Source organism: Marmota flaviventris, chromosome 1 (assembly GCF_047511675.1).
Source record: "Marmota flaviventris isolate mMarFla1 chromosome 1, mMarFla1.hap1, whole genome shotgun sequence".
In the NCBI taxonomy this organism is placed as follows: Eukaryota; Metazoa; Chordata; class Mammalia; order Rodentia; family Sciuridae; genus Marmota; species Marmota flaviventris.
The window spans coordinates 210,253,367-210,270,920 of NC_092498.1; the positions used below are offsets into that span (position 1 = coordinate 210,253,367).

Genomic DNA, 17,554 nt, shown 5'->3' on the forward strand with positions numbered 1-17,554 from the left:
AAGCTGGAGGCTGGGAACTTTGTAAAGAAAAGAGGTTTATGTAGTTCACACACTGAGAGGTTCAAGGGCCTGGCACCAGCATCCTCGGGCTCTGGTGAGGGCCCCTGGGGCTGTGTCCCGTGGAAGATGGCATCATGGTGGGCCAGCCTGTCTGAGGAGAGAGGAAACCAACAGCGAGGCCAGGCTGACTCCCTCATAACAACCCCCCAAAGAACTGCCTTAGCCCTCCAGGGGCGGTGCCCCCCAGGCTCCGCCTCTTATAGGCCCTGCCAGCACCTCTGCCATCATCCTGGGGACCAAGCTCCCCACCCTTGAACCTCGGGGACCTGCCACAACCCAACCTCAGCCCCTGTGAACAGGGCTTCAGAGGGGTGGTGGCGCCTGGCACCCAAGCTCTGGCCACCTCTGGACACCACGGCAGAGGCCAGAACTGTGCAGGGGAACGGGGTGGGGCTCCCTGCTTCCCGGCATGGCGCCCCCCCCCCCCGGCCCCCGCAGTGTCCCCTTCTCCAGTCGCTGCTCCATTAACTCCACCCCGTCTCTTCGGGCTCTTGCCAAACTTTCCCTAGGAAGTCGGGGGGGCGTTCGCCGTCTCCTCTCCTGAACTTGCTGGGGATCACGTCTCCTTCTCTCTCCTGCCCTGGGTCAGAGCCACCTCCCACCACCTCTGCAAGCCCGGCAAGGGTCTCGGAGCACAGTCACCCTTCACGTCCAGTGGGTTCCGTGTCCGTGGATCCCACCGAACAGGGATCAGACTATTAGAAAAAGAAAGAACAGGAGCAGACGCTCTGTTCCCATCATTATCCTCTAAAAACATAGCATAACCACAGCCAAGTCACCAAGGGGTGGCTTACAGTTCACAGGAGGATGGCCCAAGTTCTATGCCGATTCGGCACCAATTTATTAGGGATGGGGGTTGTGGTGTCCACAAAGATCCAGGAACCGACCTCCCTGCAGATACTGAAGGGTGACTATACTTGGAATCGAATGAGACGTTGGATCGGAGTCCAGCTGAGCTGCACACTAGCTGTGTGAGCTGGGGGAAGGGACTCAACCTCTCTGTTGTGGAAAGTAGAGCGAATGATTGGACCTGCCATAGGATTAGTTATCGTGGAGACTGGCTAAGACAACCACACCACCATCCCCACAGCCAGCGCGCGATAAATGCCAGCTCCTTTCTATTTGATTTTTAAAACTATATCAGAGTATGACGTCTGCATGGAAAAGCGCCCTTATCTACGGCACGGCCTGGACAATTTGAAAACTGAACGCACTCATGTAACCTGTGCCCAAAGCAGAGAGTGGAACATCCTCGGCTCCCAGGAGCCCTGCGTGCCCTGGCAGTCACCAGCAATGCCACCAACGCCAGACAGCACACACGGGGCTTCCTGGTTCTTGAACTTTGAGCACAAGAGCCAGGCGGCTTCTTTCCACTGATGTGTGTGAGATTTGTCCGTCACCCAGCAGCTGTCCGTCATCCAGGCTCTTGCGGTGTGCCCCTCGCCACCTGTGCACGTGTTTCACTAACCACAGGCCATTGGTGTCTTCCCCAGTCGGGGGTGAAGGAAGGCTGCTGTGGACGCCCAGATCTAACCTGAGGTGACATCTCCACAGTCCCTGGGGATCTTCCCAAGAGTGACGTGCCTGGGTGAGGCTCTGCCTAGCTCCCGCAGAAACTGCCACCGACCTCCCCCAAGCAGCTGGGCTGTTTAAACTCCCAAACAATCACTGTGGGAACTTAAATTCATTTTCTCTTTATTTTTTTTTGTGGGGGTGGGGCGCTGTAGGTACCGGGGATTGAACCCAGGGGCCCTCGACCACTGAGCCCCCTCCCAGCCCTATTTTGTATTTTATTTAGAGACAGGTCTCCCTGCGTTACTGAGCACCTGGCTGTTGCTGAGGCTGGCTTTGAGCTTGTGGTCCTCCTGCCTCAGCCTCCCGCGCCCCTGGGATGACAGGCGAGAGCCACCCCTCCTCCCACTAGCTTTGTTTTTGCTGTTGTTCTGTCTGATTCGTTTTCATTTTTATTTATTTTATTGTGCGGTGCTGGGGGTGCTGCCCCGACCCTGAGGATAAGCTCCACCCGCCCTGTTTGGGTGTTTGAGGGACCTCACCAGGGTGCAGAGCGCGTGGATTCCACCAGGTGGAGGTGACCCACCGGGGCGGTGACACTCCCATCTCCTTGAACACGCATCAGTTCTAGGCTGGAACCTTCCTTCTGTTGAAGCCTCCCGCTGGGCCTCCCGCTGGGCCTCGGGAACTCAGCTGCAGGCACCACGGTCCCTTCCTCCCGGTGCTTCACTCCATCCGGGTCCCTCTTGGGGTTTCAGTCTCAGGCCACTCTGACACCGAGGAGGCCCAGTCCTTTGCTCTAAACCACAAACACCCGGAGGGCTGCTCGGTGCAGGGGGCTAGAGAGCTTCAGGGGACCTCGAGGAGGTGGCACCAGGGCGCACAGCAGCCAGGCAGGGACGACTCTGACCCAGGGCTCTCAAGGCACAAACTCCTAAGGCAAAAATCCAGGACCTGGGGCCATGAAAACTCAGGTGTTCTGCTCAGACAAGGCCAGGGGGCTGGGTCCTGGTTGTCCCGTTGCCTGTGTGTCTTTGGAGAAGTCACTCAGCCTCTCTGGGCCTCCGTATTTTCATCAATGAAAATGGAGAGAGTAGACCCCCTGTATGAGGGCGTCCCAGGTTTGAGTGGCTCCATATTCGACCAAAGACACAAGGCGAAGAGAGTGACGGGGACCTGGCTGCTGTGCTGCTCTTCAGAGTTAAATAAGTCAGACTAGAGCGGGACTCGGCCCAGCCCCTCGGCCCGCAGTCCCCTCTCCAGGGCTCGCGCACGTCGCTTCCCTGTCGGGCAGCACAAGCCAACAGGGTCCTCTCCAGAGAGTCCTCCCTGTGGCGTGGGTGGAGACCCGGCGAGGGGACGTGTACCACAGGATCACAGCACAGGACAGCAGGGCGGGGAGGGGCCACACCTGAGCCACCTGTGAGGGGCCAGCTCCGTGCCCAGGGAGCCGGGAACAGCACCTGCTCGTGCTGGGGGTGAGTGTGCATGTGAGTGTGGGGGTTGGAGTGCGTGTAAATGCATGTGAGTGTGTCTTTGTGTGTATGAGTGTGTGTGTGTGTCAGTGTGTGTGAATTTGTGCAGGTGTGTGTAGGTGAATGTGTGTGTGCCTGTGTATCTGAGTATGAGTGGTTGTGTGTGCATGCGACTGTGTCTGTGGGGGGGTCTAAGCGTGTGTGAGTGTGAGTGGTTGTGTTTGTGTGTGAGTGTGTCTGTGTGGTGGTCTAAGTGTGCCTGAGTGGCTTGTGTCTGGGTGTGTATGTGCACAAGAGTGTCCGTGTGTCAGCGAGTGCATGTGAGTGTGTCTGGGTGTGAGGGGGTGTGAGTGTGAGTGGCTGTGCCTGTGGTGTCCCCACCCTCCCTGTCCCGCGGTGGCCCCAGGACAGTGGGGAGGTGGGACTGGGCCCAGGGCCGCTGGGTCCCCGCGGCTGGCAGGAGCCATCAGCCCTGGGGGGTTCTCGGGGTCCACGGGGTCTGGCTCCAGGACGGTGCTGGAGTCCCCCACGTGAGACGTTTGTGCCCGGAGGTGGCCCATCTCCTGGGGACTCGTCCCTAGGTGACCAGTTACATTGGGACGCAGTCGCCCGCTGGGTAAAGTGCTGCCATTTGCAAGAGCTGGGGGTCCGGGTTCTCACAGCAGAGCCCCAGGCCCCTCGGGGCAGGCGCAGGCGTCCAGCCTGGGTCGATCCGCTGCGGTGGCGGCCGCTGTGCCCAATGCGGTGTCCACCCTGGTGGCCCCGGGGTGGCAGAGACGCCTGCGGAGCGCGAGGCCACACGCTGTGCCCCACAGATGGCCGGGGGCTTCAGCGGCTCTGGCCGGCGCCCACTGTCGGGTAAAAATACAGGCTCCCAGCAGCACGTGCCTCCGCGGGGACCGCTCCAGCGACCAAATTCAACACGACACGCTCTGCCGCGTGGGGAGGAGGATAAAAATAGGGAAGAGCGTGAGGAGGAGCGGATGCGCCGGGATGAATGAACAGGGGCCGCCACAGACCGAGCAGAGAGCCCGGGACCGGGGACAGAAGGGACCCCACAGGGCGCTCCAGGGTTTAGATCAGGCCATCAGAAGCAATGTGCCCAGGAGGGGACAAAGCCAGGTGCCATCATCCATTGTCGGTGCTGCTGTAAGGAAAAGCCTGAGAACAGGGAATCCGAGCAACTCCGGAGGCTGGGGAAGGAGGATCTCAAGTTGGAGGTCAGCCTCAGCAACTTAGCAAGACCCTGTCTCATTAAAAAATGAAAAGGCCGTGGATGTGGCTCAGTGGTAGATACGAATCCTGTGCAGGTCTGAAGGCCAGAGGCCGAGGAGGAGGCTGCGCCCTGCTTCTCCACGGCTCCTTGCCGGGCGCTCTTGGCAGCAGAGGGCAGGAGGGGGCTCCTGTCGACCTCTGCTTCATGGAGAGCTAATCCCACAGCCGACGAGGGCTCTGCCTTGGTGACAGTGGCCTCCTAAGGGCCCCGCCTCTTACTATTGTTGCAAGAACTTTGGAGGAACACGTAAAGAGGAATTGTGTCACCTCAGGGTGGCAAGAATGCAGACCGTGTGGGAAGCAGTTCTGCCCTGCAGCACCCATCTGGGGAGTGCGTGGCCAGGGTCTCTGAGAGGCAACTGCTTCATGTAACCTGAGGCTCAGGGCCCACAGGGACCCCCGCCCCCCGCTTCCCAGTCATGCTGCACCCCCTCACCTCCTGTCCCCTCAACTGGTAACCTTGCTCTCACCACGAGATCTCTCAACCCCAGGACCTTTGCACGGTACCCTCTCACCCATGTAGCCCATGGTGATTGTTTCTCTATACATATTTAATTGACGTCCTGACTTCCAACCGGCGGAGAAAATCAAGTCCCTTCCCACGCTCAGGCTGGGGGTCGTGGGCTTGGCTGAGGTCCCGGGGAAGGTGAGCGGGTGGTGGAGAAGCCACGGCCATGCTCAGGACCATGCGTGAGCTGAGCGACTGTGGTCAAGTAGCTTAACCCCTCTGGGTCTCGGGGTCCCTGGCAGTGACAGGGAGGGAAGAACACAGAGCTGGCCAAGAACTCGGAGCCTCAAGGGTAAAGCAGCAAGCACACGTCCCTCCAGCGTCCAGCGCTGGTAGAATTTAGCTGCAATAACAAAACTGAAAAGTGATGAAGCCGTTGATGAGTGGGAGGCGAACGTGAACCAAGCTCACCGCCCTCAGCTCCAGACGTTTTGCAGAAACTCCTCCCGTCGGGGAAGGACTGTCATCATTCCGGTTTCACACTCAGAAACGGAAGCACAGAGAGGCCAAGTGATTTGCTCAACGGGGACTTGCAACCAGACGTCCTGGTCACTAGGAAGAAGGTTACGAGACGTCTGGAGGGCGACAGCTGGTTGCAGGGTGGTTCTGCAGTGTCCCCGAGGGGTCCTCTCCACCATCCGCTCCTCTGTCCTCACTTTGAGGACTTCCCTGGTGACCTTTACTACACACGGCCCCACGATGGCTGCCTCGGTTCCACGACGTCTCCCCGGGTGTCCTGTGTGGACCCAGAAGCATCTGACCAAGGAACAGGAAGAGGGGCTGCTTCCTGCCACGGGTCTCCTCAAGAGCAGGAAGCCCTTTCCCTGAAGCACTGGGCATGTGCCTGGGTCGTGTGACCAGTGCTCCCACTGCAAGGAATCCTGGGAAAAGGCTGTTGGCCTTCTGTCTCCCTGCTGGGAAGTGGGCTGTGCCCACAGGCAGGGTGGGTGGCTACCGAGTGGACACCCTGAGAGTTCGTCCATCCTGTTCTTTTTTGGTGGACCCAGGGATCGAACCCAGGGGGGCTCTACCACGGAGCCCCAGCCCTTCTGTAGGGTCCCGCTGAGGATGGCCTCGAACTTGCGATCCTCCTGCCTCAGCCTCCTGCATCTCTGGGATCACCATCTGCGCCACCACGTCCAGCCCCGTGATTCTTCCCTTTGAACTACCGTCCATCCCTCCCAGAATACGGTCCACTAGTTGTCACCATGCTTCCGAACAGTGTTACTTAGTTGTTTGTTCATCCATCCACAAACATTTATTGAGCACCTGCTGTATTCCGGGCACAGGTGTGAACAAAACCGACCAGTGTCCCTGCCCTGGGGCCAAGTGCCGGGACCTGTCCTGTCCCCCGGAGCTCCCTGCAGGGACGGGAGTGTCTGGGTTGGCATTTAGTTTAAATTAACTTCAGTGTGTATTTAACGCTCTGGGTGGCCCCCGGTTACCTGGTGGGCAGCACAGCTCTGAAAGCCGAGTGACCGCCATGGGCATCTCTGCCTGAAGCACAAATGTGCTGGCTCCCGTCCCGACAGGCTCTCGTTCCCATCTCCTCGCCTCTGGTCTCCTCTGTGCGGTCATTCGCAGCAGGACACCCGGGACCAGGGGCTGGGCCGATGGACGCTGTCCATCCTCTGCCTCCTTGCTCGCCCTCTCTGTGCTGCCTGAAAACCTCGCCTTCCTCAAAATGCTCTTGAACTTGACCTGGGGGTGTGTCCCGACAGGCTCCTCCCCCCTCTGCATCCTCTCCGTCCTCCCCCCACCCCTCCCCGGGGCATCGGGTCCACCGCAGCCCTGTCCTCCGCACCTGGTGCCACCCGCCCCTCCCGCCAGGCCATGAAGGTGCTCCAGGGTGGCCTTCAGAAGGCGGAGGAGACAGTGAACCTCCTGGGTGGGTGTTTTTAGCGGGGCTCCAGGGAGGTCTCTTGGGAGGGCGAGGGGCGCAGTGCAGGGCACCAGCAGGTCCACCCGGGCACGGGGGAGGGTTTCGCGTTGGCAGCATCAAGGAGAGGTTAGGTGCGGGCGGCTGGGGGCTTCGGACCCCGCGGAGCCCGGATCTCACCCCGGGCCTGGCGGAGGCCACTGGGAGGTTTGGGCTGGGGGTGGGGGCGGGGAACTGGCTGCTGGGACGCAGCCACCCCTCAGCCCTGTGGCCACCGTGGCCTCCGCCACCCCCTCCGCTATCAGCCGGGCCACCTGTGCCTCCCGCCCCCTGCAGTCCCTGGCGGGAGCCCCGAGGGTCCTGTTCACCACGCAGCGTCCCCGCCCGCTGGGGCCTGGACACGTCTATGTTGGAGAAATGTCCGAGCCTGGCTGGGCGCCCTGGTCCCCGGTGACGCACACAGAGGGGCGGACGGGAGGAGCGGGGCAGCGTCCCGGGGCTGTGCACCCACGAGGCCTCCCCTGCGCTCCCCCCCCCCACCCAGGCCCAGCCCCGCGCCCGCAGCCCGCCCTGGCTCTCCGAGCGAGCGTCGTCCCTCCTGACTTAGCCTTTTCGCCACTGACCTGTCCCTAGCTGCCCGGCAGTCTTCCCCACGCACACCCCATGTGCGTCCCACTTCGGCTCCAAAAACCTGGCGTGACCACCATCCACAGGACCAGACGTCCCTGCCCTGCACCGTCCAATCCATCCAGTCCCCTCCCGGTGCCTCTCACCCAGGGGACAGGAAGTCACACTGGATGTGGGGCCTTGGACAAGCTGCGGCAAAGGTCAGCTAAGGAGAAACCCAGGCCGGGACCTGACCCACGCCTAGAATTGCTGGTGCCCTCGATGGAAGCCGCGCTGGCTCCGGCCACAGTCATTTCCTGCCTCCCGAATCCCTGGGGTCAGGAGAGCTTGGCTGAATCTCCTGCCCTCCTTCTTGCAGGTCCCCTAAGGGCAAGGCTGATTTCAGCTCAGCTTTGTCACGGTGTCCAGCGCATCCACCCTCAGGTTGTGTAGAGGCCCTGGACCCCAGCAGCTGCTCCTCCCCCGTCCCTCCTCTGCCCAGGACCCTCCCACCCTCCCCTCGTTCACTTGGCTGCAGCCCCCAGCCCGTGCTGTTCCTCAAATGTACCAGGAGATGTCCTGCCCCAGGACCTTTGCACCACCGTCCCCTCTGCGTGCCGACATTATTGGTGTGGCTCGTCTTTCCTTCCTTCAGATCTGAACTCAAACATCTATTTCCCGTGACTTTCCCTGGGCTGGCCAGTACAGTCACCAGTGGCCACGGTGGCCTGTGAGGGTTTAAACGGAGATTCTCGGCAGGTGTAGTGTAGGCACTATGTTCCCTGTGAACAGCCGCCTTGTCATTATACAGTATCTCACCTACGCACGTAATGTGGACATGGCCTCAGAGCCACGAGTCACCTAGGGACGGCTTCACTTGTGCAGGGTGGGGTGGTTCCATGTCAGCGCTCACACTTCACACAGGGGACCTGGGCGGTGTGGGTCACGGGATCTGGCGGCCAGACTCCTGGACACCGAGAGCACGGCGTGGCACAGGGTAGAGCTGCTGCTTTATTAAAGTCAGTTTCCTGTTCTTACCTCGTCAGTGCAGCTACTAGAAATGTCACGTGTCCCTGGTGACCGTTAGATGTCCACTGGGCAGTGCGACCCTGAACACTTTCCCATGGAGCCCCTTCCCTGCCGGTGGCCAAGTGGTGTCCTCCCGTGGCCCCAGCCCCTGTCACCAGCGTGGCCCTCCCCTCGGCCGGGCAGCTTCCTCCGGGGTGCCCATCCTCCTGACCTCTGTGTGCCCATGGGGTTTGCCGTGGGCCTCCTGCCCACCAGGGATCCCCGTACCCGCATCCGCAGGACCTGGACAGGGCCGGGGTGTGGGTGCCCAGTTCCTGTTTGTGGAATGGATCGAGGAAGACCCCACCATGCACGGGGTCAGGCTGGCACCCCCAACCAACCAAGGACGAAGCGGAGCCGAGCGGAGGGGACCTGTCAGGCAGAACTCAGGAACCCCCCCCCCACTGACGTCAGGAGGCCGGTGGGGGGAGGTCGGCAGCCATCAGAGCCAACTGGCCGGCGCCCCCCCCTCACCACCGCTCCCAGCCAGGACGGTCCCCCGCAGGCTCTGTGCTGGCCGTCCTCCCAGACAGGTGTCCACTGCACGGATTCCGCGTCACCTCTGGGAGACTGTCCCCCCTGCTTTCTCCCCAGCCGTCCCTGGGCTCACCGTGGACCTGGAACAGGTCATTTCTCGGCATTTCTGGTTGAACCTGTCCTTCGGCCACCCTGTGGGGCACGGTGGCCTGGCGCCCGGCTCTGTGCAGCGCAGGGCATGTGCTCGGAGGTCCACCTGCTGGGGGGGAGCAGGTGGGTCAGTCTCAGGTGCCCATCTCTGCTCTGGGGGTGACCCTGAAAAAAGAACTGCAAGGACACCTTGTCTGAGTTTGGGGTGACCCGGGGGGCCCCAAAACTAGGGTGAGGTGCAGCAGTTCAAGGCGGGGGTCATGGGCAGGCTACCTCCCTGGGGGTCAGGGCTGGGGCCTCACCTGCTCCCCCACCCTGGGTGCCCCCATCCCTGCCCTGCCTCTGTGTGGGAGGAAGCTGTGGGGTGTGGACACGGGTGTGACCCAAGCCCCTGGACAGAGCTGAGAAGTCTCCTGAAGAAGACCTCTTCTGTCACAGTGTGCCTTGGCCCTCCCTGTGACATGGATGCGTTCTGGAAACGGGCGTGGGAGGGAGCCCGCGTCTCCTCAGCAGCCAGCAGCCCTGCAGAGGTCTCAGGGCCTGGTCTCATTTGTTGGGCAGCTTTGATGGGACCATGTCACCTGAGGCCACAATCCGTATTCACTCCCATTTCTCAGAGTGACTCTTTTTGCCAGGTGTGGTGGCGCACACCTGTGACCCCAGGTATCTGGGAGGCTGAGGCAGGAGGATGGCAAGGTCAAGGCCGGCCTGTGCCCCCCCAACCAACAGAGGGCAGCGTGGAGCCCACGCACCCCTGGCCTCTGCCACCCGAGACCCACCTCCTGTCCCCTTCTGCTTCTCCTGCAGCATCTTGGCCACGGTCGGGACGGAGTTCGACCTGCGGACGCTGAGGGCAGTGCGCGTGCTGCGGCCGCTCAAGCTGGTGTCTGGAATCCCAAGTGCGTGAGTTTCCCACCCCGAGGCCTTGGCCGGGGCCCCGGAGCCCCTGGTCCCGTGCAGAGCGCCTCAGGAGGCCCCACCCGGGTGACGGCAGTCTCCCCTCTGGGGAGGCTCCCTTGGGGGCCCCAGGAACCTGGCTGCAGGCCTGAGCAAGTTCCTGAGAGCAAGCCCAGAGCCTCCCCCACTTATTGAGCACCTCCTGTCTACCAGGAGCCACTGAGCACTACCCAGCACCTCATTCCATACCCAACTGAGGTTTTTGTGACAGTGTGGCTCCAAGCCTGGGCAGTGGCACTGGTGGCATTTGTTATTTTCTCCTCACAAATTTGACAGGTGAGAAGCCTGAGGTCAGGAAAGCCCAGGGCTCACCTGGGTTCCTAAGGTCGGCAGCAGTGAGCTCAGACGCCCCCCGCTCTGTCCCCTGCCTCCCTGTTCTGCAAGGACACACCTGTCCCTGCTGTGGGGGGCTGCAGCAGGCAGGGCCCAGCGAAGGTCCAGCCACAGAATCTAAAGGCAGGGGCTGGGGCCGTGACTCTGTGGTGGGCACTCACCTGGCACAGGGAAGACCCTGGGTTCCACCCCCAGCACAGGGAAAATGATTAGAAGCCACAAACCCAGCAGCCGCGGGCCTCTCCCAAACGCCCAGTTGGTGAGAGTAATGATTCTTAAAGCACCTACTAGGAGCCAGGCCCGCTCTGCGTGTCTTCCGTATTTTTAAACTGGTTTCTCTCCACGGCAGTCTTGCGGGCTACCTGCTCTGTAGGTGTACTGGCTGGTTCTTAGGTTGGTGGCCGCGCGGGTTAAAGAGCTGAGACCTCCCAGGTCGTCACAGCAGGTTATCTTGTATAGAAAGAAGGTGTTTCTACTCAGAATCCCGGGAGGTGCCGGGATCGTGTGAAAGCAAGGGCCTCAGCCTGCCAGCACTAACCAGGGTCTCTGCCTAGACACCTCTGTGTGACAGGCCCCGTGTGTGGCTGGCGTGTGCGTTGGCTTTCTGTGACCCTGACAAACGCCCGAGCCAACCAGCTTCTCAAGAGGAGAGACTTATTTCAGCTCTGTTTCGGAGGTTCTGGCCCATGGCTGGTGGCCGCACAGCCTTTGAGCCTGTGGCAAACCAGAGCATCCTGGCAGGGATGGGGCGGGGCAGGGGCGGGGCAGGGGCGGGGCATAGGTGTGGCAGGGGCGGGGCAGGGCAGGCATGGGGCGGGGCATGATCAGGGGGCGGAGCCTGGACAGGGCAGGAGCAGGGGCGGGGCAAGCACAGGGGGCGGGGCTGGGGCGGGGCAGGGATGAGGCAGGGTGTGGCAGAAGCAGGGGGCAGGGCGGGGCAAAGGTGTGGCAGGGCAGGGTGGGGTGGGACAGGGGCAGGGCAGGGACGGGGCATAGGTGTGGCAGGGGCGGGGCAGGGTCAGATCTGGAGCACCCCCTCGCCTCCTCCTGAGCAGAGGGGAAGAGCAGGGGGCAGGACCCACAGTTCCCCTGAACGGACCCTCCCATGGCCCAGGCACCTCCCACGAGGCGCCACCTCTCAGGTCCCTGGGTTGCCTAGCCCCGGCCCCTGTGCATCCAGCCTTGGGAGGACATGCCAGTCAAACTCCAGCACGCCAGGCGCCACTTTAAGCTCCACTACAGACGGAGCCGCGCGGGCTTGGGGCCCCAGCCTGGCTTGCTCGGGGCCGCTTGGCTAGGGACAGGGACGGCCAGGCTGGTTTCAGGAACAGGCTGAGGCAGGCGTTCAGGTTTCCCTAACTATCAGGGGCTCCTTCCCGCCCAGAGAGCCAGAGGGCAGCGGGACAGGGAGGGGAAGAGGAGCCAAGGACGCCCTCTCCACGGAGTCCACCCCAGCCTGACCCATGGAGAGCTCTGGGTGCGCCAGAGGCCACCTCCATTGTGAGCAGGGACTCGGCCTTCTCCACCTCACTGGCCTGTCATTGAGGATGCGACGTGGAGAAGCGATGGCATCCCGTGAGGCAAATCCTGGCCACTTAGAGCAATCCCACAAAGAAGGGGCTACGGGGGCCTCTGAGCAGCCAACAGCCCCAGCAGCTGTAGGGCGTGCGCACCAGCAAGCGATGGGTCCTAGCCGGGCACCAGCACCACACTGCCCTGTTAGCATGGTGCTTACCTGGTGGCCCTTGGAGTAGGACAGCCCTTTGGGCCAACCTGATCACGTCCCCCTCTTACTGTGGTCCAGAAGCAGCAAAGCCCTGAGCTGTATGCAGGGACCTTAACCACAGACCTGTCTCCCTGGGTCTGTGGGATCTGTGCCCGTGGATTCTACCTCCTGTGGATCAGAAATTCACGGGAAAACCTGCATCTGTGCTAACATATGCACGCTCTCCTCCTTGTCATAGTCCCTAACAATACGGCTTCACAGATAGCGACCTGCCATTTGTGTGACCTTAGGCATGATACGTGATCTGGGGATGGTTTTAAGTCCTACTCAGTGCGCAGTGCGTAGGTTCTAGGCAAAGACGATGCCATTTTACACAAGCGGTTGAGCATCTACAGACTTGGGTGTCCTCAGAGGAGTCCCACAAAAGTCCCCGTGGACATCAAGGAGCACGCTCTGGTCGTGGGTTGGACCTCGTTTGGAACCAGAGTCTCATTCTGTCTCCTTCCAGAGAGCCCAAAAGAAAAGGGGTTAACTACTGTTATTGCGAACCTCCCTTGAGTTTCACAATTGGGGAGACTTTTCAAACAGGATGCAAACCTAAGTCGTGTCGATGTCACCTCTTCCTCTCCGGGAAGAAACTGAAGCTGTTATTCATGCACCAGCCAAGGGGGAGGCCACCCTGAGCTCATGGTCAGGATCCGGGCTGACCGAGGCAGAGATCCCCGCACCCCAGCCTTCACACACCCCTGGCACCCGTGCCCTCTGCCCCCCGGGGACTCCCTGTCCTCTCGCTCACTGCCACTGTTCTCAGCAGAGCATTGGGTTCAGGTCACCTGGGCTGGGGTTGCAATAGCGGCTCTGCCATTCCTGGGCCCTCAGGGGAAGCGCAGCCCCCTCTGGGCCTTGCTGCCCCCTGTGAAAGCTGGGGGTGACCCTACCCTGCAGCCGCCCCGCAGGTAGCTGCTAGAACTCTAGGAAATGGAGGAGCTTTTGTGCAAAGTTGTGGAGGACAGTTCCCCCTGCCCTAGGGCCAGCCTCGGGGTCCCTCACCGTCCTCCTCCACTGTCACCCCACCCCAGCCTCACGTGCCGGGGGCTCCCTCGGGCATCCTGGTGGCGGATCGGGGCGCGGCTCATGTTGGGGCTGTCTGTGTCTCCCCAGGTTTACAAGTCGTCCTGAAGTCGATCATGAAGGCGATGATCCCGCTGCTGCAGATCGGCCTCCTCCTGTTTTTCGCGATCCTTATTTTTGCAATCATAGGGTTAGAATTTTATATGGGAAAATTTCATACCACCTGCTTTGAAGAGGGGACAGGTAGGTCCAAGCCGCGGGACGTGTGTCTGCCAACCTCCTCCCTCGGGAAGAGGCTCCGTCCTTCTCCTGGGGGTGGGAGACGCTCCTTCAGGGACCTGTGCTGCCCCCGGACACCAGAGGCTTCATGGGAATGACCCAGGCTACGACCCCGGGAGAACAGGGTGGGGAGACAGAGAGGAGGGCAGGTGTCCCAGGCTGCGCTGTCGACGGCTAACCCTGGGGGCAGCTGGACACACTCAGATACCTCAGCCAGGGGACCAGGGGTCCTGTGACCTCAGCCTGTCCTGAAGGCCCCTCCTGCCTGCCTTTGGGTACCACGACTGTCCTGTAGAAGGTTAGTGCAGGACAGAGCCCCCTGCGGTCTCCAGGACGTGGCCCCAGATACCCCAGCGGGGATGCCTGGCCCCCAGCAGGACCCAGCCCCGGTCAGCGTCTGAGTCAGTCCAGGGTCGGGCAGGCAGGGCGGGCAGGGGACCCACCTGGGCCCAAGGACCAGGCTCCTGACTCCGCGAGACATTTCCAGTTCAATCCCGGCCACCAACTCCAGTCGCCATTTGAATGGAGTCAAATAAGAGGGGACACCCACCTTCCCGTGTCTAGACCACTGGCGGTGCCCACGTGGCAGCCTGGGGGGGTCACACTGGTCCTTTGAGCCAGGGGAGCTGAGGACCCAGGAGGCAGACAGAACAAGGGGACCCCGAACAGAAAGAAGTCAGGGGCCTGTCACTGGGAGAGGTGGCCATGGAAGAGGACCCGGAACTGGCTGCCTCTCACCTTCCCACCCAGCAGCCCCGGGGGGGATCAGCAGAGGGAGCTCCTGAGACCTGTCCCCTCGTCCCTCAGGGGAGGGAAGCGTAGGGGAGGCTCCTAGGACAGGCGGGGTGCCGTTTCTCCTCACCCCCCCTCCTCTCCTGGGCTTGTGAAGTGGCTCAATCTGGAACGTCCTAATTATTTCTTTCCCCAATGAAGAAGGTGTTAATTGAGGCAGATCTATTTCTGCACCTGGCCTCGTCACCCAGGTGGAAATAGAGAGGGAGGGAGGGGGAGAAGGGGAGAGAGAGAGGGAGGGGGAGAGGGAGGGGGAGGGAGGGAGGGGGGAGAGGGAGGGAGAGGGGGAGGGGGAGGGGGAGAGAAGGAGGGGAGAGGTGCCAGCCCATCGGCCCTCGGCACCATCAGCCCCAAGCAGAGAAACCTGGGCTTTGTGAACTTTGGTTTTTTCTTTCCACCTGGGATGGGCCAGAGGAGAAGCCTGGGGTGGCTGGCTCTGAATGCGGTTGTGGGGGGACAGATGCGGGTGTGGGGAGCCTCCATTTAGGTGGGTGACTGAAAAGCTCACAATCAAAAATATCAGCTGTGTGAGTTCAGGGACGGCTATATACAGACGCCCGCCGCAGGTTAATTTTAAAATGTATTTATAACCAAGCGCCTCAGACTCTCTGGATGGCGGTGTTTCTAGAAGCAATCCTGGAGAGCTTCGTGTGGCAGGCGGAGGGCCGCGGGGCCCCCTGAACACCCGGGGAGGCAGAGGCAGAGCAGAAGGCTCCCTGCTTTCCAAGAGCTTCCAGAATCCTTGGAGGAATGCGACCGTCACTTGGAGGCCCACGTGTGGCTCTGTTTGCACGTCCACTGGAGGCCAGGGGAAAGGGGACATCCCAGGTGACTAGGCTGAAGCACAAGGAACGGGAATGGGCCAGGCGTGGACACTGTGGAGAGGAGGCAGGCTCCCAGAGAGGCCACCTTCCAGCCCAGAGCCCTGGAGTCCAGGTCCCCAGCCCCGCCACGCCCTGGGATCTGGACCCGACCTCAGTGCCCAGCCCACTGCTTCCTCCCGAGGCCGTCCTGGCTTCCAGCCAGAGGGCTGTTCCCCGGCACACTTCTGTTCCCTGCCGACATGACATTTTCGCAGTCCGCCCCTGCTGTGTGGGGAGAGCTCGGATTCTCTTCTCCACCCATTGGGGTAGGGGCTGTGCGTACTGCTGTCCCTCGCCCCCAGAACAGCTCCCCACCCAGACAGGCCAGGAAGAAAACCAGCAAGGATTCGGACAGGAGCCCGGTGGCGATTTCCTCACCGTGGCATGAAGAGCGCTGTAGCCAACGACCACCGCGTGTTCACCAGACCTGACTACGGACCACGAGGCTCCTCCAGCAGGGGTCAGGAGGCTGGGACAAAAGCCAAACAGGTTCCTGACCACGAGGCAACTCAACCAGAAATCAGCACCAGAAAGAAAACTCCAAAAGCATTTAAAGATTAAGAGACGAGGCTCTTATTTGTGGGTGAAATGATATTGCAACTGAGATCTCTAGTTGGCAAAGTACAAAGAAGAGGTGAAAGGAGAGGGACCCAGAGTTGACGAAGGGTGACATTGGTGAGAGGTACATCGGATAATCCTCGTCATGCTCTTCTCTCTCTTTTCATATGTTTAACAAGTTTTGTGAAAAAGAAATGTCTTCATTGTTCATGGATCAAAGAAAAAATGGAAATTGGAAAATAACTCAGCAATAATGATAATGATGACTGACAACATTTCTGAGATGCAGCTAAAGCTGCTCTTTAAGGACAATTTATAGCCTCTAAGTTAATCCTTCTCAAAGTTGAGGAAAGTAACAGCAAAATAACCCCCAGAAGACAAGAAGGTATGAATAATGAAGCTTGGAGGATAATTCAGTGAAGGAGAAAGTAATCAATAGGTCAATCGAGCCATGTCCTGATTAAAGAAAAAAGACTAAGTTCACCCCAATCGCCGTTTCTCCCAACAGCATTAAACACTCATGGGTTCTGATTTCTCTGTTGTTTCCCTGATCCTTGTCCTGACGCTCCTCCCCTTCCCTTTCACAGATGACATTCAGGGTGAGTCCCCGGCTCCGTGTGGGACAGAGGAACCTGCCCGTACCTGCCCCAACGGGACCAAATGCCAGCCCTACTGGGAAGGGCCCAACAATGGGATCACGCAGTTTGACAACATCCTGTTCGCCGTGCTGACCGTCTTCCAGTGTATCACCATGGAAGGCTGGACTGACCTCCTCTACAATGTAAGTGACACTGGGACAGTGGATGTGGACCACCAGGGTCACAGGGAGGTGGCCCTCTGGGAGCATGGCAGCTCCTGGGGCTGTGATGGGGAAACGGAGTCAGGGGAGGCAGCCTAAGGACCAGCCTCTGAGGAGTCCAGGGTGGAGGCTCACCACAGACCTCTAACCACTAGGTCCCTGGGGCCAGGGAGGTCTGGAGGGGACACAAATGCGACCTCATTTTGCAGCATGCAAGTGTTTAGATGTCGTTTTGGATTTTAAAATCTGTCAAAGTCGTGCAATCCCAAACCTAACGTGGGTGAAAGACAGAGTTGTGTCTTTGAACCCAGGCAAGGTGGCTCTACCCCGGAGGTCACCCAGCCCCCCCCCCCAAGAGGTGGAGGTCACGGCCCGGGGCACACATCTACCAGGGCCCTGTGCACACAGTGTAGCCCACGCTGTGGGTCGTCTGGGGTCCTGGGACCTCCTGCCTAGGCCCCCACTCCCTGGGCGTCCGTGGACCCTCCATGGGCTGTTCATGCCCCTCCCATGAGGGCCAAGGGCAGCCGAGGGGCCACTCCTGGGGCAAGTGTGACTCGAGCCTGGACATGCACACATGGCTGGCCGTGGGGAGACGCAGGAGGCTTCCCGGCCACCGTCAGGGCCAGGGTGGTCCCCATGCTGCGGTCCAACGCGGACAGCAGATCCCAGCCCCACCCTGACCTTCGGGCGTTGGGGAGGTAGGTTTGGAAAGCAGAGCATGAGGCATGTTTTATTGAGCAGCTTTTAAATATTCATACCTAGCGTGCGGCCTCTGTGCCTCTCCCCAGCCCTTAAAATGCTGCGGATGAGAGACGTCCTCCCGGCCTGTCCCCGCCGGCCCCCGTGCCCTGCTCCCCCCACACAGCCCCCTCTCTCTGCCACTATTTTTTATTTATGCCAATGCGGCTGTCACTCACCATCCACAGAGACTTGGCCCGGGACCCCGGGCTCTCGTGCCCCGTGTGAAGTGGCCCGGAACTGCCAGGACCCCGTGTGCGTCTAGTCGTGTCCGACGGCTCCCAGTCCCTGGAGCCAGGTGAACGCTGTGCGGGGGTCGTCTCTGCCGTTGAGGGCAAATGACAGAAGAAGCCTCAGCTCTGCCACTTGGTCTTGATGTGCACTTGGCTGAATAGACAAAGGCAGACACAGAGGACAGTGGCATG

General features: G+C 60.6%; 1 protein-coding gene across 4 annotated transcripts in view; it reads left to right on the plus strand.

The window, feature by feature from the left end:
* Cacna1a (calcium voltage-gated channel subunit alpha1 A) overlaps positions 1-17,554 on the plus strand; it is a 181,275-nt gene that overhangs the window by 69,250 nt on the left and 94,471 nt on the right. For all 4 annotated transcript variants that reach the window (XM_071602072.1, XM_027955221.2, XM_027955219.3 and 1 more), the window contains exons 4-6: positions 9,818-9,909; positions 13,188-13,340; positions 16,177-16,370. In XM_071602072.1, coding sequence (XP_071458173.1) covers positions 9,818-9,909; positions 13,188-13,340; positions 16,177-16,370 — 439 coding nt within the window. The remainder of the gene's footprint in view (positions 1-9,817; positions 9,910-13,187; positions 13,341-16,176; positions 16,371-17,554) is intronic.